The 27,465-nt window shown below is 39.0% G+C and overlaps 1 protein-coding gene across 3 annotated transcripts; it reads left to right on the top strand.

The window, feature by feature from the left end:
* Positions 1-1,542: 1,542 nt before the first annotated feature.
* Positions 1,543-27,465, top strand: CIP2A (cellular inhibitor of PP2A). 3 transcript variants are annotated; one of them, XM_064410573.1, is made up of 21 exons: positions 1,543-1,690; positions 2,638-2,785; positions 4,412-4,524; positions 6,435-6,529; positions 7,155-7,251; positions 8,203-8,325; positions 8,477-8,619; positions 9,343-9,418; positions 10,460-10,687; positions 11,172-11,331; positions 12,189-12,330; positions 13,128-13,227; positions 14,101-14,219; positions 16,749-16,941; positions 19,153-19,227; positions 19,310-19,420; positions 20,164-20,360; positions 22,221-22,343; positions 24,145-24,227; positions 24,724-24,863; positions 25,883-27,465. In XM_064410573.1, exons 1-21 carry the CDS (start codon positions 1,589-1,591, stop codon positions 26,051-26,053), a joined length of 2,739 nt encoding a protein of 912 aa, XP_064266643.1. In that variant the 5' UTR covers positions 1,543-1,588; the 3' UTR covers positions 26,054-27,465. The 3 variants fall into 3 exon arrangements, with proteins under 3 accessions (XP_064266643.1, XP_064266641.1, XP_064266642.1); XM_064410571.1 differs by lacking the exon at positions 22,221-22,343 and having other exon boundaries at positions 1,544-1,690; XM_064410572.1 differs by lacking the exons at positions 1,543-1,690; positions 22,221-22,343 and adding an exon at positions 1,774-1,812.

The raw sequence follows: 27,465 nt of genomic DNA on the forward strand, positions 1-27,465 counted from the left end.
AAAAATAGAATATGGGACACAAACACCCCAGCCCTTGCACAAACACCCCAGCACATAACTGATGTGTTTCTTCACTTGCAGAATGCAGCAGCCTGTCTGATAGCTGGTTATCACAGGTACTTGACTGAGGAACTGCTGTGCTGAGCTACCCCACCTCTAGCAGCACGGTCCTCAACAAAGCACAACACTGTAGTTTTTCTGAAATGACAGTCTCAACAGTCCCCCAGGTGCTCACTCCGTCACACTGATGTTCAGCCTTGGGAAAAGGCCGAGTGACAAGGAATCCCAGCCTGTGCCTTATGGTGCCGACTGAGTGACTCTGATGGCTCAGCAGAGGACAAGGGCCTGGCCGTGGTGACTCTCAGGTGGCACTTGACAGCAGGTTTTGGAGTCAGACTTGCACCACAGGTCGGGGTGGCCGTAGCTCCTGGTGCAGAATCCAGGACTGAGGGTGACTCCAGTCACTTCCCCAGCGTTCCCTTGCAGCAGTCGTGTGAAAAAGGGGACACAGGAAGGATCAAGGACTTAAAACAGGAAAAAGAGACACAATGACATTTACATTACATTCTCATTGCTCGCCTGTCCTTTATGGCAATGTTTGTCCTATAAACAGCATAGGAAAATACAGAGGCCGATACAGACGTTCCTACACGTTTGCAGGCCTAATACGGCAGAAAACAATCTGTGCACGAGTAGAAAAAAATATATTCATTCAAAAGCTTCACACAGCAGCATCCACCTGCCGACATCTGAAAGGTGGCTGGGTGACGGGGTGTTTGTCCATGTAGGGCGGTTGAGCAGTGGGGGCGCGGAATCTCTTGTACCCTCGACCTTCGAGCACATGGTGTAAGGAAGAATATGGTCCAAGAAAGGTACGATCCCGACGTCCCGGGGCGCTCCAGCTGCAAGGGGTGCGAGGAAAGGATTCCTGCTGCAGCGCAGGCAGCGGGAGCGGGCGCTGCGCCCTCACCGGCCTGCGGGGGCCGCTGTGTGAGGCGGACTAGCGGTCGGGTCGCGGGGCCGCAGGTTCGACCCCCGCCATCGCCACGGCACTGCTAAAACTTCCCCCTCCCGTGAGAAAGGCCAGGGAGCCATGGGCGGGAAGGGAGGCTGGCTTCTGGCCGGGCGTAAGCCCTCCCGATTAGGAGAGGAAAGGGTAATAGGAACTAGAAAGGCAGCAAGAAGGCGAGGCGGGGCTGTGGGCGCCAGGTGGGAAGCGACTGCAGCTCCAATCGGAGGCAGCCCTCCAGAGGCTGGGCGGCTAAAAGACTCAGCTGCCCGCGAACACACACATGGAAAGTGTGTTGCGCTTAGGAAAAGCATCCCTTTGGATCGCCCCTAAAGCTGCTGTCACGGATCCAAGCGCCCGCATGCCCCCGACCCCGCGGCTCCTCCCCTCGGGGCCACCCGCCCCAAGCCGTGACTGCTGCCCGCCCCTGCCTCCCTGAAGCAAGATGGCGGCGGCGGCGTCGCCTCCCGTGCTGCCGCGCGGCGGCCGCCGGCGCTCAGTGGTCGCTGCGTCACGATGGCGGCGGCGGCGGGAAATGCGAGTGAGGGCCGAGAGGAGCGGCTGAGGGGCCGCGCCGCCATGGACCCCCCGAGCTGCATGAAGGCTCTGCTCCTCGCAGCCACGGAGTACCGCGCCGCCAGGACGGCGCACAGTGCCGCGCTCCTGCAGCGCAGCCTGGAGGTGGGAGCGGCGCCCGGGTGTTGCTGTGGCTGTGGTGTCTGTTGTTATAAAGTTTTGTGGTGTGTTTGTGCGTTTGCAGAAGCGCGTTGTGAGTCTATATGCACCCAGGGCAAGTAGATAGTGTGGGTTAATTTTTTATTTATCCCCTGAATTCTGGGTCGCATGAATTGTTTCACCGCTTAAAAAAAAAGCGTGTGAATGACGAAATGGTTTTGCGTCTGGAGTTTTCCACTTCCGTGCAACACGTATTTAAACGTGTTCTCACTAAGGAGGTGGACCAGTTCATTTCTCTGATCTTCAGGTGCAACTTTGTGTACAACTTATGTGGTGGCCTTTGAATTAATCTCCAAGTTACCTTTTCAAATACAGATTTATTTTAATTGCTAGAACGTTTATGTGAGAGTTAGTATCTCACTTTGCTTTCTTCCCTATATCCCTTGTGAAGAGATACAGAGGGAATACACAAAACCAACATTATGTGTCTCCCATATGCAAAATATAAATTGTGTCTACCTGTTTTGGTGTAAAGGTATATAATTTTTGGCCTCTTCTTATATAGGGTTCCCCTAGCTCAGGTTCCAGTTTTTCATCCCAGTCACAGAGTCCTCCCAAAACAGCACTGACTGCTGCTGCAGATCCTCCACCATCCTGCCACCTTTGGGTCCCTGTCCAGACCTTTGGAAGGCAGGCTGATTGCCACGTGGTTATTCTTTCAAAATAAATAAACTTGGCACTTTCCAAGTATAAAGGAATGAAAAACACATTTTTTCTATTTCTGCCGGTTTTTTTCCTCCCCAGCAGATGTGAACATAAATGTCCTAGTAGACACATTCTCAGTTTGTCAAGTAGGACAAAATCTATTTCATGCAACTCTGTGCTTCATCTTCTGTGTCAATTACATTGTTGCAGTTGAGTAAGTAAGGTTGTTTTTCTCCTTTCATCTCCAGGTTATCTCTGGACTGAAGCTTACCCGTTTTTTTGCTTCAAACCAGATTCTACCAAGTGAATGTCTCAGTTGCCTTGTAGAGCTTCTGGAGGACACTAATATAAACCCTTCTCTGGTCTTGTCTGTGGTTAGTTTGCTATCACAGCTAGGTAAGGTTTGCATCTGAACTTTTTATCTTTTGTCTGGGCAAGGGAAGATAAGAGAGATGCTGATTCTGTGTTGTGGGTAATTAATGTCTTGAAAGAAGCATGAGGTGTGAAAGATAAAGTATTTTTCATTGTAATGGAGTGCTTAGCTAAGCTACCTGTTAAGAAGTTTTGCAGTGAGAAGGAGATTTGAAGTCATCCCTGTGAATGACAATGATCATGCTTGTCAGAATTTATCCACTGGGAAGGGTGAGAAATTATTCTCTTGTCCTTTATTTTTGGAGCTGGAAAAGTGAGGAACCTGGCTAGGACATGCAAGGACAAGGAGAAGTGGTGTCATATCCTCTGTTGTAATAACAATCAGTCGGGACTCTGTTTCCTCATGCAGAAGAAGCCAATTCTTTATTCTCATAGCTATTTTTACACAGTTTTCACAGACCTCATGTTCAACTCCGACTGGCTAGTAGTTTTCTTGCTCTTTAATTCATTGGTTAGGAAGTGCTTGTGTGAGACTCTTTCCATCTACAGGTGTTTACATATTTCTTTGGTGGATTCTCATGGCACAGATCTATTGTTTATGCAGGTTCCACTGATTTTTCTCTGTAAGAATTGGTCGTTATGCAAACAAATTCTCATCCTTAGAATTTCTTCACATGGGAACTTGGAAGCTACTGCTAGCTTTAGCTAGCATAGCAGGGCCTAAACCATGTTTTATAACATCTTTTACCTGTCTGCGACAATCCTCAACTGTCATCACCTGTTTACCTCTCCCACTGGAGTGTTTGCTGGCAGTGTGAGCTCTCCAATAGCCCAACCTATGTGCATCAAGTTTCCCAACTGCAAAAGAGGTTCTACTGCCTTTTGCTTGTATAATGAGATGCCTTTTTTGGGGTTTTTTTTCCCCCTCTATTTCATGGAAATGGGACTTCATTGTCCAGGGAGTGCTGTGCTCAGAGCACAACCTACATATACAGAGAAAAATTATCCCATCACTGCTTAGTTTCTTATCATATATGAGTAGTTATTCAAGATTTGAGTCCTTTATGATGCTCCCTTGTTTATCTTCTCTGATTCATGGAGTGTAAGCCTCTCTGAGCTTCCTTTTATGTTTTTGGAACAATTACTGTAAAATTATATTTGTTATAGGGTTCTGGAAAATTTTAAGAATTAAGTCCTCTTCCAAATGATCTATTGCTCTACTTGTTTGCTACAACTCTTTGAGGATTGCCTAAGCAGAACTGGCTTCTATTTACTTGTTTAACTAATGCTAGATAACCCTATCAGGTTATCAGTTTGAGTCTACCTTTCCACCATAGCATAAGGCAAGAAACTGAGCTCATTGACTTTAAGATCTAAGCCTTTGAAGTGCAGGTTTCAAGATCTCAGAACTGAAATTTGGTAGGGAGGAGGAAGACTATTCTTTTAGTGTCCAACCATCTTAAGGAAATGGATTAGTGTTATAATTAACTGTAGGTCCAAAAGTGAGGTAGAGAGGCAAGAACGTAGGAGCTGTCATTTGTTTGTAGTTACCTTTAAAACATAGGTGAAGAACTGCTCAGAGACTTTGGCTTCTGCTTCAACTGGTAGCTAATACAACAGTTTCTTTTGCTAATAACTCCTAAATTTCAGCTTTAGACACAGAGACTAGAGAAGCTCTCCAGGACACCTACAATCTCACAAGTGTGCTGGCAGGAGTGGTTCATCGAAGTTCTACTAATCTGAGTGATCCAGTCTTATTACAGGTAAAGGAACTAATGCTTGACAATGTTTGGCTACTGTTGCCTAATGAACATTATGATGTATGCATACAATAACCCTTCAAAAGCTCTCTTGGAAATAATGTGTCAAGGGCAGTTGATTTTAGCTGTGTACTTTATTTGCTGTATGAGGTGGGTATGACAGAAATTTAACAATTTTATAGAGTTCTTTGTACTCTCTTTAATCATACTGTGCTTCTCACCTGCTCTAACCAAAGAGCCCCTAAAAATCCCACGAAGCAAAAATAACAACCAACCAAAAAAAAATGCTGCTTTTTAAAAATTATTTCAAGAAGTCATTGCTTGAGAGCTCAGAAGATTGATTTCCAGTTGAGGTATTTGGCTGTTTCTCGTGACACAAGCCATTTAATAACACAAGCCTGTAGATCATTTGGTCTAATCAGTACTTTGACAGGTAAATGTAAGGAGTGAAAGGAAAACTATGGCTGCCTGTTTTTATGGGAGGTTTGCAGAGCATGTGTGGCCTCTTTTTTTCTGGTCAGTGCTATCTGCCAGTGAATGCCAGGCACTGTACTAATCAAAGCTTACAGTGAATGTCTGTCTGATTATCAGTTTGAACTCACCAATTTTAACCTGTCCTTAAAGGTTTCTTTATTATTTTCAAATATGCACAGGTTTTCCTCTAAGCTTTCAGCAAGCACTTGCTGGTTGCCTGTTGTCACTTTTCTCTGAAAAGCAGAAAATTCATTTACTAGTAGTCCTGTGGCTCTTGTGTGGAAAATAAGTCAGGCATCCAGTAAAGATCTCTTTTCCTGTGGTTTGTGTATTTCTCAAAGCGCTAGGAGTACCACAAGGGATCTAGGGATCCAAGTGACTCGCCAGTCAATAGGAGAGATTTTGTAGTCACCAGATAGATCCAATCTTAAGACCTTGAAGCTCTTTGATATCTAAATGGTGAGGTTTAGTTTTAACTGCTAACCTCTGCTGTGATTGTTGTCATGTTTGAGTGTATTGACTTCAGTTATGTGAAGTGTGCTAACAGTGCTGTATGAAGGACTTTGCTACCCTTAGACCTGTTGGCAGTCTTTAGGGCAAACCTGTTTTTCTGTAGGCATCCTTATTATACAAGCTTGCAAAGTGCTTTTTTATTTTGATTAAACTTCTAGACCTTTCAGTAGGACAAAGCCTGTTTAACTGACAGGATGGAGAACTTGCTGGTGAGGCAGAGGTGGAGAATTGGATGTGATGCCTTGAGAGGCTGACCTGGAACAGAGACTAGACAGAGATAAAAAATAAAGAAGGTATTTATTAAAAGGCCTTAAAAGGATACACCTTGGGCAGTACAAGAGCCTGGCCAGGGCTACACCCAATATGGACCCAAAATGGTCACAAGGTTTCACACTTTTATAAGTTTTGGTCCATTTACATATTGGGGTTAATTGTCCAGTTGGAGCTTCAGGTTAATGAAGTCCCTTCCTCCACATATGCTCTTTTCAGTTCACTGTTGTTTATGCACTTTGGGCTTGAAACTGGTAACTAACAGTTGTCCTTGGTTCCCAAGCTGGAAAAGAATTGTCTATCTATCCTGTGAAGAGAACTTCCTAACACTTAGTATAAAGCTGAGTTACACACCAAGGCAGTACAGAATCTGAAAAATATGAAAGATAAAACTTAAGGCATCAAATGGGCTGAAAAGGTAACTCACCTGTCAAAATAAAATCTTAATAATCTTTTTAGGCTTTTACTAATTACATCAGTATGTTAGGACATTACAATGTGCTTGCAGCAGCTTGTGTAACTGCTATATCAGTGTTAGAGTCTGAAAATTAATTCAGTTGTGGTGTCTTGATATTTGTCCTTTCAGTTTGATCTTTTGTAACATTCCTCCTGAGATGGTGTAGGACAAGCACATGAACAGCTTTCTGTTTCCTCAGGGTATTCAGTTGCTGCAGAGACTAACCTACAACGTTCCCATCTTTTGTGCTGGTGCCAACATCGATGGATTAATTTTGTTTCTAATGCATCATGTGTAAGTGTGTACTCAGTGTCTTTTCTTATGGGAAACAGCAAGCTAAGTTTCTAAACTTTCTGAAGGCCATAAGAATACTGTACTAATCTGGTCTCCAGAGTGAGCTGTGCTCTGAAGTTAACAGACTTTCCTTTGAAAACCATGTACTTGTTGCAGATTGTCAGATGCAGCAATTATGGGACTTTGAGTGATGGAATATTAATTAGCCTCAGCCCACCTCCACACCTCTGGGAGCAGGGAGCTAACAAAGAGAAAAATCAGGAGGAAATTCATGCTTATCACTAGGAGCAGACCTGTTAGATTAATAAAAATTTGATTCAAGTGGTCTTGTAAGAAATCAAATGAAACTTATATGTAATAAACAACCTCTGATAGCAGTGATCTCTGATACTTTGGGGGTTTTTCAGATGTACTCAGTTAAAAGCTGCCCCCACTGCATGGATTACAGTCTGAATTTTGCTTTGCATGGTGAAATGGTGTCTCATTAAAAAACAAGCTCTTGCCAAGACACAAAACCAAATAGAAGTCCCCCAACCACCCAGCTCTCCCAGCCCCAACCCTACAATTTCTTGTAATTAAATTCAGGATGCTTCAATGAAAACATCTTTTGGGCTTTTCTTTTAAGTCAATCCACTGAAGATGAGTTAACAATACCGTGTTTAGGACTCCTGGCAAACCTCTGTCGTCACAACTTGTCTATTCAAAGTCAAATAAAATCTTCGGTAAGAGCTTTGCTTTTGTGTCATGATTCTCCAGCTTAAGGGTAAGAGTTAATTAACTCTACTAGGTAATTACCTTAGTACTTCTTTAACACTTTCAGCAGTGATAACCCTGACCTGCTTGTTCTGCCTAAGGGCAGTTGTTTCTCCCATGCTGGAGAAAATAACCAGTGGAACAGGAAGTTGGGTATCCTCTTTCCCTTGATTCATTGCTGTGTTCTTGCACCCTGGCTTGTGTTATGTGTTTGGTTTTTGCAACTGTTCTCTGCAGCTGAAAAGTGAATTTAAAATCTAATCATTCTTCCATAGAAAAAAACTAAATGTCATTAAAACATAAAGATTATAGGTGGAATTTTGGTAAGCAAAAAGGAGATTAGTTTTTCAAAAGATAAATCAATAAAATAGCACTGATCTTCATGTCAGAGTCCTTGAACCCTCAAATACATATACATATCTGAACTGCTTGGTTCCTGTGTCTTCATAAATCAGTGCAAACATTTTATTTTTTAATTCAGAAAGAGAAATTAATCTACATAAAAGCAAATGTTGTTCTGTTTACCTTGGAAGAGAGGCAGGGACAAAAAATGGAGAAACTATTGTGAGATCTGATCATTAATTAGAGAAGGGATAGGAGTCAATTTTCAGTGATCATTTTCTCTTACGGGCTTTAGCAAAATGTCTTTCTCATCTTTCTTTAATGATGGAATTTCTTCCTTGGTTGGTTCTCTGTTGTTTTGGGGTGTTTTTTCTCATTTTTCCTTATATAGGTTGAAAAGAGAACATTAACATCAATGCCAGTATTGTGCAGCAGAACAATGAAATAGCTTTCCTAGAGAACTGTTGCCATACCAAATATCTTTTGTATTATTCATTATTTGTATAGCTTATGTATAAGTATGTCAAACCTGTAAATTTGGTGGGTTTGTAATATCTTTGTTCTCCTTTTTGCTGTAGAGTAACGTGAAGAGTTTCTACCGCACCTTAATAAGTTTCTTGGCCCACAGCAGTTTGACTATGGTTGTGTTTGCACTCTCGGTGTTATCCAGCCTTACCCTAAATGAAGAAGTAGGAGAAAAAGTAAGTGTGTCTTTGAAGTTATTTCTGTTCTTAAGTTGTAGATAAAGCCAATTGTCACACTGGCCTAATAAAATCCTAATTCCAGCTAGTTTTAATAAGCAAGACACCCAGCAAAGTATGTACCTATGCATAACTTTTGTCTTTGTTTCAGCTCTTTCATGCTCGAAATATCCATCAGACATTTCAGTTAATATTCAATATTGTTGTAAATGGAGATACTCTAACAAGAAAATATTCTGTTGATTTACTCATGGATCTTATGAAGAACCCCAAAGTTGCAGATTATCTTACCAGGTATGGCTCCGTTTCCTAAAAGTATTTTTCCTAATCTCTAGATCAGTTTCTTTGCTGTATGCTATTTGAATTCTAAACCAAACACTAGGGAAAAAAAAAAATCCCAAGATGCTTTTTGAATGTTGCTAGTTGATTATAATTGCTATATCTGAACCTAAAGGATTGCTGGGTTACTAGTTTGACACAGAATTGTGACTTAAAGCCTGTTTTTTTTCATTGTCACTGAAGGAATATTGAATACCCTGTTCTGTAATGTTTTGTCTGGACAGTGTTGGTTATCAGACAACAAGATGAGTAGCTATCCTGCCTTTTACAGTGTTATATAATCTTGAAGCAGAATAATATGGTTGAAGTTGTATGAATTAATAATTTTATTGGGGGTGGGGGTGGTTAGAGTGGTTCTGTGGAGAGCTTGACTAGTAGTTCTGCAAATTCCACTACCAGAATTTAGGTGCTGATTTTCAATCTCAAGCAAGCAGTAAACATAGCTGAAAAATCATAAATTATTTTAAGGAATTTACTTTAATTCTTAGTGATAAATAACTTTAAATATTTCCAATGCTTGTGCTGTTTCAAATAGAAATTAAACTATGAAAACCATCACTGCACTTGAAGTGTTTGGGGGTAAGAAGGTGAATAGGGCACTTTCATCACTTGGTGTAAATCTCTAAATGTGCTGAAATTTCAGTTTTATAATTTTTTTCTTCTCTATGCATGCTGTAGATACAAGCACCTCACCACTTGTCTTGGTCAAGTATTAGATCTCCTTCATGGAAGGGATCCTGATTCATCATCTAAGGTATTTATACTTTTTCAGTTAAAGGCTAAGAGGCTACATTCCTAATCTAATTTCTCTTCTGTTACTATAAATAGGTTCCTTGTGTACAAGGGTTGGTCACTAAATACACTGTCTTCAGGACTCTTAAATCACCTAGAGAATTCAACAAGTTTATATTTTCTAGTTATTCAAAAGGCTGTCAGGTTGAATTTGTAATGTTTTACCAGATTGTGTGTCTGCTTTGAGGCAACAAATGAAAGGCAAAAAGCCAATATAAACACCTTTTGTGCTTTGGCTATTAAGAAATTTTGGCATCTACCAGGAATGCAGTGTATCCCACTTTGCTCTCTAAACTACTACTCAGACTTCAGCTGGTGATCAGGGAACCCTGATGCTAATCTCAAATGTGTAAGAATAAGTGTTCTTACCTTAGCTGAACAAAGAGATGCCACTTCTGTTTAAGCATCAAACTATTACATTCAGCTTTGTGTCACTATCACCTTATGTAAATGAAACACTGGCTGTCACTGAAGGCTAAAATATGAAATGTTGGGGCTAAATATATCTGTGAAACAGATCTGGAGTTTCTATGAATGTGTTACACATCCCAGTTAATAATAGATGATATATTTCTGTGTGGTTTTGCTGTTGTTTATGTGGTTTAGAGAGGCATGTTGACATGGAGCTTTCCAGGGTGGTTTTCTCTATGTGCATGCTCAGAGAATGGATGTGCATCCATTCCTGTCTTAGAATGTTTTCTCTTTGACGGCTTTCTTCGTGCTGAGTGAATACATGTTTATACTTTTACTGTATTGCTAGCCAGCAGTCATGTCAGAATAAAAGAATGCAATACATTGAATACTGTCACAAGCCTTCACCAATCCAACGAACTGTTTCTGCTGCTGACTTGGCTTTAAAGAAAGAAAATTATTCCTCAGAAAACTTTCAGGTGCAAAAAGGAGTTGCATAGAACTTACATATCTCTTTAGACTTGTGTTACAGAGTTGCAGTTTCTGTGTAAGTTCTTGATTTAAAAGCACTTGAACTCTTCACTTCACACAGATCTTAGAGCTGCTGCTTGCCTTCTGCTCTGTGCTAGAACTGCGTCACACCCTGCGCCAGGCAATACTGGAACCAGCTGGCTTGCCAGTCTCTGCAAACACCAGACTTGTGACTTGCTCAAAGAGTTTTGAACCATCTGTTGCATTGGTGCACTTGTCAAACCAACCATTGGAAGGCTCTGAAGACTGTTCAGGGCTAGCAATGCAACTACTCAAAGAGATTTTTGAGGTAAAAAAAGACTGATAACTGAATTTAAAGAGCTTCTTAATAGCTCTTATTTTTAAATTATTTTAAATCAACTGTTATAGTTTGACTTGAAAAATGGCACATACAAAATACTTATAATAAAGTTCATTGTAAAACAGTTATGTTGGAATAAACATACTTCATAAAACAGCCATTCTTTTAAAGACATGGAGTATTTTAGAAATATGTCTGTGTTATAAGTGGAAGACAAGGCAGTTTTTGAAGTCATGATATAGGTAGAACACTATCAGAGTTCCTTTCTAGGGCTTAAAGGAATGAGGAAGTTCCTGCTGTTTCTGTTCCCTGTAAACTTCCTCCTCCAGTATGATACTGCTCAGCCATCTTAAACCTGAAATAGCAAGAGGCTGGGACAGCAGGAACACAGACTGGTGCAGGAAGGGGTGTCGTAAGCTTGACTTCCTTGTGCTGTACTTTTCAATACTGACATAAAATGTCCTTACTACAGGATGTTATTAACAACAAGAATGGTAAATCAGCTGAGCACTTTATGGATCTTTTGCTGCCTGTTCTTCTTGATCATCTTCAGATGCCAGAACAGATTGTGGATGAGCTATTAGTGAAGAAAAAGTGTGAAAGAATGGTCAAGGCTATTAATGTCCTCACAAATATCCTTTTAATGTGCTTTTTGGCAACTGATTTATTATTCCACCACCATGATCTGCTCTAAGATATTAAAGGCATGTTCACTTTGGGTCACTTTAATAGCTTCTAATGACAATAACTGCCCTAATTTTACTTAGGAGTGTCATCTTGCAAGACCTAAAGTAGTTTTCTAATTGCTGTGAAATTATTTTGTAATGCACTGGTGCAGGATAAAATGTTGTGGCTATTCAACAGAAGAGATGCACTTTACAGATCAAAAACAAAGATGAGTGTTTTCTGTTGAAACTGTGGGGGGAATTTGGGCAGACATCTTCTTGATCCATGTAGTATTGTTGCCTAGCTAAGACAAGTACAGCTCCCAGCCAAATATGATACAAATGTAGATAGGAGAAACAAGGAAAAATAACATGGAATGACACAGTTTTATAGTCCTCACTGAGTCCTTAGTGCCCACAGTAAGTTTAATAAGGGGGACATGACTGCAGGATGTAATCCTATGTTTAAGCTGAGTTCTGTGGAGAAGTGTCTGCTGGCTCATTTCTAGGTGACTGGGTCTTGTATTAGGGACTGCCTGGCCCCTGCCTTTTGTTGACTATGCTTATTTATGCCACGCATTTTATTAAGGTTTGCCTTCACTGTCTGTTTCCAATAAGTGTATGTATTAACTGAGAAGTGAAGCTTATTTGATTTGTTAGGCATGATTTAAGTGCTTTTGTTGTTGGGTATTACACGCATTTTTAGAGGCTCTTGTGCTTTTATGCCGTAGCTTTTGTGCCCTAGCCTTATTATTATAAAATGTTGCCTTTTGGTGCCAAAAACTAGGCATAGGTATATTGAATTTATTCTTAACTCTGCCTACTGCTCTGCAGAGATGACACACTGAAAATGCATGTCTCGAAGGTGCTGACTGCCAGCCAATGCACATGTCTGATAGAACACCAGTTTCCTTATTGTGGGATTGATACTGGCTTTGGGACAAAATTGGTGGACTCTAAAATGTGGTGAGCACACATATTTATCTGAAGTCTAATTAAGCATGACTGGTGTGAGAGTTGTGATATTGTTGCAATGGAAAGAATGTGGTGGTTGAAAGTACCATTTAAATCAATATTGGTATTAAATTAAACTTGGTATTTTGTGGAATAAAAAGTAGTATTGCTGGTCAGTTTATTCAGGTAATGTTTTTGGCATAAGCTGGAGATCCACTTATGTGGAATAATGACCTTAAACCTCATGCAGTAGTTCAGACTGATCCAAGTTAAAGCTCACTAGAACTACTCATGGTATGTGATTTCTCAATTTGATTTTATGCAATCAGCGTTCCAAAATATCACACATCACTATGGGGGGGCGGTTGTTGCACTAAAAATTAAATGCACGTTTCTTTCAGCACATTGTCATTATAGGTAAAAGCTAGCTGTAGCTAAAATATAGCTATAAGTTAGCTATAACTTACAGCTTAGCTATAGCTGTAACTTATAGCCAGTTTCACTGGCCAAAACCTGGTGAAATTTAATTGAACCTATAATTAAACCCTCCTCGCTTTCAACTGCAATTGGTGTTTTTGGTCTTCATTGTTGCCATCCTTGACATGCTGGAGAAGCTCAGGCACACGTTCAGGCAACTCAGTATGATCTCTTTGGTTCTAGCATCATTGCCTTGCTAGATATATTTAGTTTCTTTCTGAAGGTATTTATTAGGGTTTTTTTTAATTGACTGGATTTGTCAGTGCTGATTTGACATATCTCACCCTTTTTTCTTTTCACCCAATTTGCTTTTCTACTTGGATGTTTAAAAGCAAACTTGCTACTGATATTATTTTGAAAACACTTGATCTTATGAGCAGATTGCAGCAGGATGTACCTGGTATGAAGGTCAGCTTCTACAAAACGTTACAGGTATGATTTTAAAATGTTTTATGAAATGTATCTGTGAAATAAAGTGTCACTGCACTACAGTAGTTTTAGTTATAAATGTTTTTCATGGTTATTTCTGAAGTGGTAAAGCTTCTAGGAAAGTGCAGTCCCTTATGCACAATTCCTAAAGGTTGTTTCACTATTCTTCTAAAATAACAGTAGTTTGCTTTTACTGTAGTCATTTGCTTTGGTAATGCATATGAAATAATATTTTAGCTGCCTAGTAAGAATGATCTTTTTAAGATTGCATTGTGACTGCAGTTTAAAGGTAGCAAACTAGAAAACAATTACCACAACAATATAATCATTTTTGGGGTTGGTTACTATTAAATATGTACATCTAATTTGGAGCTTTGCATGGCCAAAACAGTTTCTGGTCAGATGATGCCTTAATAAATTACTTTATAGATGGAAAAGCAGTCCAGAGAGTCAAACGCTTCTTGCTGTTTTGGAGATTTTTCATTCTAGAATGGGAATTGTGTAATTGAATGGGTAACAATGAGTTTTACAGTCCACAATTAATCTTTATAACTTCTGCTAGTGACCTTTTATGTTGGGTATCAAGCATTTGAAAACTTGCAGGAGTTAACTAGCCTCTTTACCTCTTGGGTTGCATTTAATGTAAAATACGATTTCAAATACTCAGAAGTATAGACTGCTTTTTAAATCACATGTCTTCTGTGGACTTCAGGCTCAGAAACTTAGAAGGGCAAACTCTAAGAAGGTAACTTAGGTTTTGAATAAAGCATTTCTGTGCTCGTGGGCCTTGTAATGTTTTGGTAGTTTGTGTTTTGTGGGGCTTTTTGTTGTTGTTGTCTGCTGTGTCTTGTTTTGACCAAACTAATTTATTTTTAGGATCAGCGCTTGATTACACCTTTGACATTTGCTTTAACATCAGACCATGGAGAGCGGGTCCAAGTGGGGCTTAAAATATTGTTTGAGGTTGCACCCTTACCAGATTTTCCTACTGTAGCGTAAGTATTTTTGTGATACTCTGGTTAGATTTGACATTTTTATGGGGTTAGTGATATTCATGTTTTTTGGACTACTATTTTCAGCTCATCAGACGCAGAAACTTCAGAAAAATTGTCTTGTTTCTGCTTTATGTGCACTTATGAGACCGCAGTGATCCTGGAGGCCAGAGGAAGTCATCGCAGTGTTGGTGGTGTTCATTTTATGTCAGATTCTAGAGAACAGAGGAGCAATTGACTCCTGTCCCTGTGCTCATTTGTCTGAAATCTGTGCTTGGAACTTCGGGTGCATCTGACTGTCAGATTTCTCTCTAATGAACTTTGTCAGGTGTGTCATTCTTGAGTTCCTAAAGCTTTGTTCAACCTTTTGCAGTATCTTCCAAGAAAGATTAGGGTAAGACACAGGCAGATGGAAGTTCAAATAGTATTTAAGGTGGTTTAAACAATGGAAAAAGTATTGAGAAACTCTGATGGAGTCCTTATTTTGGTAGATGTAATAAATTAAAGAAAAAAAAAACAAACAATTTTTATATAAATATAAAAGATATAAAATTTTAAATTCTATCACAACCTGGAGTTGAACCTTACAGATGTCAAGGGAGCAAGAAAGACCATTGCATCAGCAGCAAAAGCCAGACATGAAAATGTATGCCTTTCTGCTGAGTGGAGCAGGAGACCTGTTAACAAAGGACAAGGAAAAAGTTGACATACTGAATGCCTTGTTTGGTCTTCACTGATAAGAATTCCTAAAGGCAGAGCAATGTCCCTGTGAGCAGTGGGAAAGCCTAGAGGAGGCAATACGTAGTCTGGGTGGCACAGGGTCAGGTTACTGAACATCTAAACTAACTGGGTGTACAGAAGTCCAGAAGACCTGACAGGATGTGCCCTTGAGTGCTTCGGAAGTTGCCTGTTGTCATTCCAAGGCAGCTCCAGAATGCCTTGGAAAATTAGTGGTTATTGGGACAGGTTCCTGAAGACTAGAAGAAAACAAATGTAACTTCTGTCTTCAAGAATGGCAAAGATGATCAGTAGCACCCTGAACTGCACTTGAAAGTCCTGATGACAGGGCAAAGGAGGTGGTCATTCCATCCCCTCTGCTCAGCGGTGGAGAGACCACACCTGTAGTGTTGTGTCCAGGCCTGGGCTTTCCAGTGCAAGAGAGATATGGACATCCTAGAGTGAGTCTTGTGAAGAGTTTGAGGGATGAGCATGTGGGACTGCACAAGGTGAGACTGCAAGAGCATTTACTTTTGGAAAGACTTGCAGGGCTCTTATCAGTATGTTGAAATGTCTAAAAGAAAGGAACAAAAGAGACAGAGCGAGGCTTCTCAGTGGTATCCACTGACAGGATAGATGTAGGCACAAACTGAAATATAAGGAAAAACCTTTTCGATTTCTTTAAATATCAGAAAAGAAACCCATTTACTGTAAGGTGAGGTCAAACTGGAAAATGTTGCCCAAAGAAGTTGTGGAGTCTTTATCCTTTGAGAGAGTCAAAATTACCAGGCACAGTCCTGCGCAACCTGCTTAAGAGCAGGAGAGTTGAAGTAGGTGGTGTGTAGATGAGTCTCTTGCCATCTTAATTATTCCATAATTATATGGGTTTGTGGATATAAGAAGTATTTTTATAGTAGCCAGTAATGAATAGTCTGGCTGAAAGAACGAAGGATCTGTAAAATCAAATATGTCTGGAATTGTACAATGGAACAGCCAAATAACATGTCTATAAATGCAAGCTAAAAATAAGCTATGCTCACTTAGGAAGCAATTGAGACAGCACTTCATTGAAGTGGTTGGGATAGCTTAGTAATTAAGGAATTTATCAAGAGCAAAAAATTTATACTGGTGCCTCTAAAATTGGCTCTTGATTTATCACTCTTGTTTGAAACATGTTATTGGTACCTGCTTTGAAAATACCAGCCACAAATTACATACTGACACTTGAATATAGGTGCTGAAATTACTTTTTCCTAGGCTTTTGAGTTCTCTTCCCTATACAAATTTAAACAGATTGCATTTTTATCTGTATACTTAAATTTTGGTTAAAACTTACAAAATCAAATATGTTGTACATGATACAGTATTGTAAAATAGAATTGCAGACAAGGAAAAACTGATGTTTATTGGTTGCACTCTGCCTTTTCTTGATTCAATCTTATTTTTATGCCCAGTAGAAATTCTTACTAATGCTTTCTCCATCTTCTTTGATACAAACAGTGGCCTAGTTAATTTGAATAATAACAGGTGAAATAACCTGTTTCTCAGGTTCATAAGAGATATGATCTGTTGCTCAAAAAGAGCTGAGCACTATGCCCTTTCTGATAAGATTCTGTATTTGTCTTGAAAGGTTAGCCATGATACATTTTTTCCCCTTTTTCTGTATCTCTGGGCACTTTGAGCACATGCCCAACACACATCTTCATAAGGTGTGCTAATAAAAATGTGACTGTACAAATTTTCATTTGGTTATGAAATCTCATCTTCAGTCCTTGCAATGCTATTTGTGTCATTGATAGCCTCATGTTTATACAGGCTGGGTGAAAGCATTGTAGCAAATAATGCCTACAGACAACAAGAAATGCAGCACAGAGCAAAGAGAATCCAAATGCAGGCACCTGTGACCAGCACTACTTCAGTGAGGTGTTCTTCATCCTATCCTTCAAGTAATGACTCCAAAGCTTCAAATATTGAGGAATTAATACAAAAACTTCATTCTGGACTAGAGGTTAGTAAAATTTATATACCCTTGTGAAACATTGGACGCTTTTTTTACTGGAAGGGATAGAAATTAAAATCCAAGTGTCAGACTACCATGTGTGGAACAGTTAAGTTTTGTTTAGATTCTTGTCTGTTTGGAATGTGCTGGTTTTACTGAGCTCCTGAGCAGAATTCAGAGATGCTATGTTGAGCTACACCTGAAGGTGTAGAGCTCCTTCCTGAGGGCTCTCTCCAGTGGGTTTGCTCACAGTCATCTCAGCTGTCAGATGCAGAGGCAGGAGCCACGTACAGTCCAACTGCTTAGACTTGCAGGGACACATGCAAGGAACCTCCTCCCTCTGCTTCCTAAGAAATAGCCTGTAATAGAGTAAAGACACTGTGCTACTTTAGAAGCACAGTGCATCTCTTGTGCGCCTAAACATGCATACTGACATTCTCCTTTTTTGGCTGTAGCTGACTCTAGCATTTGCAGTTCAGCTTTTGTGGCCTTCTTGGGAAGGTGCTGCTATTATTTCAGAAGACAGTTTTTACTTCCCACTGCAGTAACTTGCATTGTGAATGAAACACCCAACCAGGAACCACATACCATGTGCTGCTTTGTGGGCCATCCTGGTAGATACTGAATATATCTCCTCTTTCTCTTTTTTGTTCAAAGCAAGTTAGCTGCTTTGTAGCTGCTTTAGACTGAGAGATGGATTGTTGTTGGCTTAAAAGAACAGTATGCAAACTGGGAAAAGGAATAGAAGGTGTCTTGGTAACAGCTTGATATCTGTATGAGTGGTATTGCCTCCAGCCTTAGCTTTGCAACTCTTATCTCTTTGTTGTAACTGATAAAAGTGAAATTCAGAGAGATACCAGTTAGCTAGCAGAGAGCTACCATCTTAGATGCCAGAATAACAGTGAAAAAAGTCAGGTGAGTCTTCCTTGGCTTACTTTTTACTCGCCACTGGATGCTCCCATTGATGGTTCTTTTCAGGACTGCATGACAGTCTGTGGGTGCATTGCTGTGTTTATATTAATGTAAATCAAAGCAAGCACAGGTGCCTGCACAGCACTAATGCAGCAGCTTCACAGTAATGTGACAGATTGAAAATGTGCTTCAATTTTTTTTTTTTAGGAGAGAAAGTTGTTGATGAATTGTTGAGTGATTCTTTTCTTAGACCTTCTAATTAGTAATTCAAAAACAAAATACACATTCACTTAAAATATCCAGTACTTGAGCTCTGTTTGTGTATTGTGTGAAGCCCAAATGCTTGTAAAAACATAATTGAGAAAACACTGTTCATAGTATCACTGTTCAGAGAGAATGAAGGGAGTTTCATTCTTAGAGCTTTTCTTGGAGTAATTTCTATGTGTTTTAGATATTTTAAGTTTGCAAGTAGGAAAATAAACTACTTGTTTCATACTTTAGGGACAGAAAAATGAGCTGAGAGCTGGAGCTACACGGGGTCTCCTGTTAATTTGCAAAAAACATTCTTACACAGTGGTTCAGGATGGTGCAGCCTTTTCTGTAGATATTCAACGTATGAACACCTGGCATGGTTTGCACTTGGTTGTGTATCAGCATCTGTGAACAGCTGCTCAGAACTGGTGTTGTAGCAGCACTGCCTAAGAGAAAATACCCTGAAATCACTAAGCATTTTCACTTGACTCAGGCACAGACTTTAATAAACACTTAGGTCTTGTTGTGCCATACATGGTGCATGTCCTCTAGTAAGTCACTGGGTTAACACAGTAGGTTCTGTAGGTCTTCAATAGCATCCTTTCCAGTATCTTAGAAAAACTTTCCTGGGCCTCTTCTCCTAATATGTATGTTGAGAAAGCAACAGAGTATAAACAAGGAGTTTAACCATATGCATTTTGTGCTATTAATCTTAGGGCAGATTATTTTAGGTGTCCTATGAGGGGCCTGCTAATTCTCCAGTGAAGATTGGACCAAGGGGAATAATTTTAGAATGGTGATTTTACCTTTTTATAGTGCTGGACTGATAGTCTTCTGCAGATGAATCCTATTAAGTCTAACCAGTTCAATTGCTCACAAACTTTTCTCAAGGGTGAGGTGGATATCTTTGAGTAGATAGCCTCAGATACAAAAATGAGAATTCAAAAAGTCTAGTGGCAGGGGGAGTTCACAAAACTACTGTGCTCTTTAGTGACACATTGCCTGTGTAAGTACATTGAAATTTTCAGTATTGGTGATTAGAAAACGTTTCCACAGATGAAGGAGCCCTTGGCTGATGTGAGGATATCTGATGTAATGGATGTCTACGAGCAGAAGCTGTTAGCGTTAGCGGTGAGTACAGCCTAATGTGCATGGGATGCTGCAGTTGGTACTTTCAGCAAATGTTAATGAGAGATGTTCTCCCTGTATGCAGTCTAAAGAAACGAGGCTGCAGGATCTACTGGAAGTAAAGGCAGTAGCTCTGGCTCAGGCTGAGAGGATGATGGCTCAATACCGGTGTCAGAGAGCCCAGGCTGAGTCTGAGGTAAGTAGAGAAGCTTCAAGGTGGAAGTGAGTAATGGTTATCTGGGTGGCTTTAACTGTGATCACATGGGAAAACTATACTGCTTATCTGTAGGCTGTGCTTGCATGTTAGGGCAGTCCTAATTTTCACCATGAACATCCTGTTTTCCTATGGACTGTTCTTTGGCAGAGCTTTCTTTGATGTCCTTTCCCTTACAGGAAGTCAACAAAACCAACCTACTCTGCTCTTTATAATTTGTTAAGCATTAGTGATAATTCAGCAATATTAAGAAGTAATAAACCCACTTACTAGAATTCTCTCTCAAATTTGCTGGTATATAAAGGACTGTTTCCTGTTTGTGCCTTTTGATTCACCGGTCAGAGATGAACTTTCAAATAAAGCTTGCTTTTGTGGGGTCTGTATTTGGGCTGCACATTGAAAGGTGAGAATAATTTCTATTCTTTAAAGGTTATATCAAAGATTGTGCTACTGGTTACTAAATCCACAGCTAAAATGTATCATCTTCTACTTTGTTCTTCCCTCTTCCCTCACATTGTCTATAAATGGAGCTAAAGCAATTTAGTGAACCAATTAATTTGTAGTTAATATTAGGTGAGAGAATTTATTCTCTTAATGTAGATAGTGACATTTTGGTGTTAGATCTATGGCCTCAAACATGCCTAATACAACCTGAGAAACAGCATTCCCTTTAATGTACATGGCTTTTTTTTTCTTTTTATTTGGGGATGTCTTTCCACTCAAAGGCAAGAACTCTTGCTGCAATGCTGAAGGATGCAGAACGAAAAAATGAAGAGCTTAACGATTTGCTGAAGGCTCAACAGGTAGAATCTGAAAGAGCACAGACTGATATTGAACAGCTCTTTCAGCACAACAGGAAATTGCAGGCAGTTGCTGAAGAACATGAAATACTAAAAAAATCCACTCTTGATCTCCTTCAGAGGTAAGACATGTAGGATCTCCAAACAAGTATTTCATATGAAAAGAGTTCTGATGTCCTTTAATGTGCTAGGCACATTAGAAGAGCAACATTACATGGTGTGTCATGTTTTTAAATGAAAAGTTCATTCTTTTTTCTTCTGTATGCTTGTCAATAAGGTCTTTGAGTTTCTCAAATTATGTTGCATTTAACATACTTCAATTTATTAATGTATTAATATTCAGCTTTCAGTGGAATGAGAACTGAATTGTAGGTGCTGAAGGTCCAGTTCATGAAATAGCACAAGCTTTGTATAAAAAGAGAGCGTTGTTCTCTAAGACACAGAACTAACAATACTTTCTGTTTGCATTATACCATGCTCTCAGTGTCTCTCTTTGATCTTACATGCTGTCTTGATGACATGCTTGCAAGAGCTCTGGAGAAACAGCCAACATCAGTGTGTTTGCGTAATGTAGGACTTGGCATTGTTGGTCAAGTCTCTACCAAATTTGACTTAAATTAGGTAAAAGTGAGGTATGGAGGAAGGAGACACATTGTGTGTCCTGAATTATTTATAAGTATTTTTTCATTGGGATCTTAAGCTAAAAAGAAAATGTGAGACACTCAAAATACATAAAGATAGAAAATATTTGAAATTTGAATGTGTTTTGGAAGAATAAAGGCTTAAGAGAGCTTTGACTTGTCAATTCACAAGCTGACACTAGGTGTCAGCAAGGCAAAGAAACTGGTAACACTGAGATCAAGTTTCTTGCTTAATAACAGAAGCAAGCATTAGTAGACAATTTTGAAAGCATGTTGCTGCCAATAAAGGAGTCATTGAGGGAGGAAAATGTATAAAACTTTTTTCCATTACTAGATTTCTTGCATAAGTATGGTCACTGTGGAAGTGCCTCCATTTCTGCTTGAATTGTAGGCAGTCTTACACTTTGTGAACATGTATTGTCTAATTCACTGGAAATAAATCAGCCTCTCTCTAGTATCTAACAGTTTTAAATTCTGCAGGCTAGGAACAAAAGTTTCTAATCCTTACAATGTGTTTCTAAAGCAAAAACTTTCTTTTTAAAACAGCCTTCATACTTCAAATATGCTGTTTCCTGAAAACAATCATTTAACTGACACCAGGGGATAGACTTTGCCTTTTGGTAGGAAGGCAGGATAATGTTTGCTTAGAGCATGAAATCTGCCTCATAAGCCTGTATTAATTACACACTGCATTGTCTTCAGTATATTCAGTGTTCAGTATCACAAGACAAGATCATAGACTAGCTTAAAAGGTCCCTTAAAAGATGGCTGACATACACAAACTGTTATAGATTAGCTCTTTGCAAATTTCTAAAGGTATTTATAGTTTTGTTAATTCCTAAAAGTTTTTGCTGGAAGGAAGTTGCTTCCTGATCATTAATACTTCAGGATATGTAAGGGATCCACTGAAGCTTGGCTGGTTTGTTTGTCTGTCTGTTTTCTTCTGAGTCAAGCATTGGAACAAGGTTAGTGGCCGAGTCACCATCCCTGGGGTATCTAAAAGATGTGTAGATGGAGCATTTAGGGACATAGTTTAGTGGTGGACTTGGCAGTGCTGAATTAATGGTTTGACTCAATGATCTAAAGGGTCTTTTCCAAACTAAATGATTGTATGATTCTAAGTATGTTGATTTAAAAAGAATAAACCCAAAACGTCTAACACACTAACAGCCAGCTGTCACCAAAAAGCTCTCAGCTGAACACCTCCCCTTCCAAAAAACACCTTGCTTGTCACTTGAGTGGGATGATTGCACAGATCATATCAAATATTATTTGGTAAAGTATTAAAGTAAAAGCTCTCTTCAAAACCAACATTATTTCATGCTTACATTTCATTTGTAGGCATGAAACAACTGAAAGACAATATAAAGATCTACAGATTACATGCAATTCACTAAATAAACAAGGGGAAGCAATGATGAAACTAAATGGATCACTCAAGCAGCAGAATGACAGATCAGTTCAGTCTTTTTAAAGCAAGTGAAACAGTAAAACTTAATAGCACTTTAGTCTCCGTTTTTCAACTGTGCTTTAACTAATATTGGAGAAGTGAAGTTAGCCAAAAATGCTTCAGGGTTGGTTTATATATTTATTTTTTTATGAGAATCTGTACTACTGACTTTGGTTTATTTTATTTACTTCTTAATTGGTTGGAGCAATTGGTGAGGGAATATCAACAGACTTCAGCAATAGTAGGAAGAGAAAGATGATGACCCAATTCTTAGGTGCACTTGGGAGAGTGTGGAGGTGTCATTTTGGTTGTCATTGAATTCCTAAATGCTTTTGTCATGCAAAAATTTCCTTGTATTTTCTTTTAGCCTGCATGTTTTCTCTTAATGTTGTCAAGTTGGAAAAAAAAAAACCCATAACAACCAACCCTACTAAATGAACACATTTGAAAGTTATATTAGAAGTCATGATGGGTAGTATTCTGCCTATGGTATAAAACATCTTTTTCAACTATAAAACTATCATTACCTATGTCTTCTTCAAGAGTAATTGCAATTTTTCATTTTTGATGGCTTAAAATAGAGGTCTGGTGTACCTTTTACCAATGTAACTAAGGGAATATAGGCTCTACTTTGACAGATTTTATTGAATACATAATTTTCAGAAGATGTCTTTAAAATATGTTCATAGGCATGCATTGTATTCAATTGAGAAATAAAATGGTTTTACTTGGAAAGTTCACTTCACCCTTCCAGGCTCTTGCCTTGTCAGTAATCAGAGCAGTCCAAATCAGTGCCTTGAGTTCTGATTCAGATGGAAAATTTTCATACTGATACATCAGTTTGCTACTGAACAAATTTGGCTGCTTACATAGAATGGTGCAATATGCAGCTCAGAGTAATTGGGGAGACATTCTGATGAAAGCTGACCCTTGTTAATGCCAGTCTGGAGGAGCAGTTTATTATATAGATACTCTTGAACTGCTACTGAAATGGAGACACTGGAAATATACATCCCTCCTTCTTGCTAGAGGCTGCAGCTTAGAAACTGGTAGATAGGAAATGGATAAAGAAGTAAACAAAAGTGACAGCGGATGCCATCTAGGCTTGGCAAGTAGAATATGCCTTAGAAATTAGTCTGGCTGGTAATGGAAAAAGTAGATTAGCTTCAGAGTGTGTCAAGTGCTCATGTTAGAGCTGTACTGCTGGTAGATGCCAGTGCCTCTGTATTAAATGAGTGTGGAAACTGAGGATTACCCAAACTAGTGAGACCTGAAGCAGGCCTGTACAAAAGCTTTGGCACTGTCTTATGGTGTGGTCACTTTTGAGTGTTGTGTGACAATCCAGGAGATGTTCAGAATGGTATTTTTTGTGTATAGATACAGGGATAATACCTGAAACAGGTTTTACTAGTTGTATTGTCTCTTCAGGAGCATAGTAAGAGCTAAAACCCCAGCATCCTTAATCACTAATGGCAGGGAATTTTTACTTGCGTTGAATGCCAATTTTGGTTCTGCCACAGCATTTTGAATTATTTGTGGCTGTGATCAAAGGCACTAGTTTCTGGCCTTTTCAGTAGATCCTACCATGATCAGAGAAGGGCAGTGATTTGGGTCATGGTGGCAGGAAGGAAATAAGATCTATTTCTGCTCACACCATGCACATTCATTGGTTTGATGATTTGAAGCTCTTGACAGGAATAGGAAATAATACAAAATTCATTTTAGTTTCTTAGGACAGGGAAATGGTAGCATATCTCATTTTAATAATTAAAATTAAAATTAAATATTAAAATAAAAATTTCTCTGCACCTTTAGGAATGCTGCACAGTTAGTAGAAAGTGAACATCACAGAAATGAATTACAGCAACAGCTGCAGGAGAGAGATGGCACAATAGCAAGTAAGTCACCTACCTAAAGGTCACTGAAGCTAGAGAACTAACTGTATTAACTAGATGTTGTTATTATAGGCTCTAGATAAGCTGCTGTATCTTAATGAGCAACTTGTAAACCTTAAAAGTTGGGCAGAGATACATAATTTAATAGTTGAATGAAACAAATACACCTTTTAATCTTTTAGAAAGCATGCATGAAGTTGATTTCCCCCACTTGACTGAATCTCTGCATATTGTGTCCCTTCAGGATCTTCTTGCAACATGTCCATTAGAACTTATTCTGTATGAAATGCAAATTAGAAGAACTTAATTTAACTCCCTGCAAATGACTGGAAGCAACCACTAAAATTTAGCAGTAGGTGGCACTACTCATTAATACAATTAGCAGCCATGTTGAGTCTAAAAAAAAAAATAATAAAAAAAGCCCCTTGTTTCCCAGGCCAATGCAGTATCTGTTTTCTAAGTTTGGTATCTGGTCTTTTAATGTGTTCATTTTCTTAAGCCTTGCAACAGAATATAAATTTTCTGGAAGAAAAAATAAAAACTCAACAGAAAGAAAAAGCAGATATGGAACAAACTATCGATACTCTTAGAAAGGAATTAAGTGAAACACAACAAGCAAGGGAAGAACTGAGTATCAAGGTAAGGAATTACTTGTGCCAGCATTTCTGAGATTGGAGTTTTAGGTATCTGTTTAATTGATAGAGTTGGTATATCAGTACTGTGGTGGTTAAGTACCTAAAGACCAAGTAGCTGATGTAGTAGTGGACAAGAACAAATTGTCTCAACTTTAATTGTGTACCTCTTGAGTTTTAAGTTAAGATGAAGTTCTAATGAGACTCTGTGTGGCATGGTGTGTGAGTACATAATGTTGGGAAGGGAGAAAACTCACCAAACCAGTGGCATAATGTTAAATAACAAAATGTAACAAATTCCTCTCCGGTAGTTTTGACTACTGAAAATGTCAGTCAGCTTGCTTTCCCTCCCTTTCTCACATTGAATTAAGGTACATATGTATGCAGCAAAATGCACCTGGGGTCCTTTCTAGCATTGAAATTCTAACCAAAAAAAATCTTTATCTCCAAGAAAAGGTGTATTTTTTCAAAAGAGAGATCACTTTAGCTGTACCAAGTCAACAGGATAAAGTTAACAAAAAAAAACCAAAAAAAACCCACAAAACTAATCTCCCAAGCTTCAGTGCAGCCTACATATCCTTGACTGCAAGTAAGACTCCCTCTAAAATCACAAAGCAGAGATTCATTTTACATGCAAACTGATCAGCAAATGCAAAGTGTGTAGTCTGACACCAACTTTTACTGTATTTCCATTTCCTGGAAGCAAAAGCTTAATCTCTTCAGGCAATGTTATCCAGTATATAACAAATACTTCTTTTGTTCTCAGTAAATATTAACTGTTGTGGTGCTTGAAATTAAATGTAGATGGTAGCACAATGCTAACAAAGGGGCTGGTGCTTTTGCAGTGTGGCAGTAGCTGTAATCACTCATGTGCACCAACTGTACAGCTGAGGGAGATTTCTGAAACAAGCTTGTCATTTTAAAACTGCTTTTTAAATGCGTGCTTAAGTTCACTCAGCTTTCACTGTATTATGTGTTTTTCAGTTGGTAATAGAGGAAACTATAACATTTTGTTTGTACCTGCAGGCATCTTCTCTGGAAGTTCAAAAATCCCAGTTAGAAGGATGCTTGGCAGAAAAAGAAACACTCATAAATCTGCAGAAGGAAAAATTGGACATACACGCCAGCGTGATTGCAGCAATTCACAAACTAAGTGATGGCAAGCAAAGTGCAGAAATAGTGAACCTCAGTCTGTAGGGCTCTCTTTCCTGTGCTTTATGTATTCTGTTAAGTGAGCTAAATTATAGGGCTGTCTGCCAGCTTTGTACACAGCACATGCAGTTTGGTTGCCTTTTTACATAATGCAGTTATTGCTTAGAAAGGTCAGCAACAAAACAAAATGTTATCAGAGCTAATGAATTAAGGGGTTTTGTTGGAGTTTTGCAAACTCAGTTAGGAAAGAAACTGTCAGTGTGATGGGTTAAAAACTTTTAGTGTCAAAGTAAATTTGCAGACATGGGTGCTTTCTCTTTAAATGTCTTGGTCATGGGGAAGGGGTAAATAAATGTTGGGAGGGGTTTTGTTGTTTGGGGTTTTTTCCTGCTTTTCTACCAGAAAGTGCTCAAGTAAACAAATTCTAGTAGGAAATGCCAAGCATGTTAATCACTAAATCGATAAATGCCAGTTTGACTTTGTCAAATGGTGGAATGGGAGGGAGAAGACATCAAACTGCTCACCAGAGTAAGGTGGCAATAAGGTACTTGTCTGCAGAAAATGGTAAATTAATCTTTAGCATTTATGTGACAGAATCCAGAGTGTATAAATATTGATTTTATTTTTCCCCACCATTAAAATGTACTGTTTCAATATGCTAGTCGAAGCCAAGTGTAGCTGAGCTCAGGATTGCATAGAAAATAAATGCATGAACACATCTAGATATTTTGACAGCATTTCTGTGTTCTTTTGTGGCAGTTTTTTTCCAAATGGTAATGAATAATGGCTAATGGAACAACCAGATAAATTGACATCTGTTTAAAATTTAATTTTAAAAAGATAATATGTTACTCTTTACGGTAAAAAAAAAACTGGAGATTTTTGTACTTAATTCATGCAAAGAAATACCTGTGTAAGGGGTTTTGCTTTTAGGCATCAAGATATTACCAGTTCTGTAATCAAAACAGTTCTGTAATAAAGTTCCCAGTGCTGTTTTCATATTAATGTTATGTGCCTTATCCACTGTGCTGTCAGACTTTTTTTCCCTTTCCCCACAGGCTCTCTCATTTAGTGCAGGGAGTAGCTGGCACCAAAAATAACTCTGCAATAGTCGATTTTTAATTATCTGAGTCGTGTCAGGTTGTCAATTGCATGTTCTACAAGCAGAGACTTTTGTGCTGTCTTAGTTCTGAGTACCCTCACATCTCAATATAGAGGACTCCAGTACTTCTTATCTGAAAGTAGCTGCCTTTTATTCTGCATAATCTGGAGAAAGTTTTCCATTTAAATATAGTTCTATATGGCTTTGTATGTTATTTCATTAATGCCTAAAAATACCCTTAAACATGTATTTATTTTTTGTACTATGTGTTTTCTGTGCTGTCTATTTCACTTTTGGTGTACTTACTGGGAATAATGACACAATAAAGGGTTTGGAGTTGATGCTCTCCAATTCA

Source organism: Passer domesticus, chromosome 2 (assembly GCF_036417665.1).
Source record: "Passer domesticus isolate bPasDom1 chromosome 2, bPasDom1.hap1, whole genome shotgun sequence".
Classification (NCBI taxonomy): Eukaryota; Metazoa; Chordata; class Aves; order Passeriformes; family Passeridae; genus Passer; species Passer domesticus.

Excerpts from the sequence above, each read along its gene's own strand:
- CIP2A (XM_064410573.1), top strand. The coding sequence starts at position 1,589 with ATGGACCCCCCGAGCTGCATGAAGGCTCTGCTCCTCGCAGCCACGGAG. Across the intron at positions 2,786-4,411 it reads TAGTTTGCTATCACAGCTAG|CTTTAGACACAGAGACTAGA; the intron begins GTAAGGTTTGCA and ends CCTAAATTTCAG. Across the intron at positions 22,344-24,144 it reads CAGAATGACAGATCAGTTCA|GAATGCTGCACAGTTAGTAG; the intron begins GTCTTTTTAAAG and ends CTGCACCTTTAG.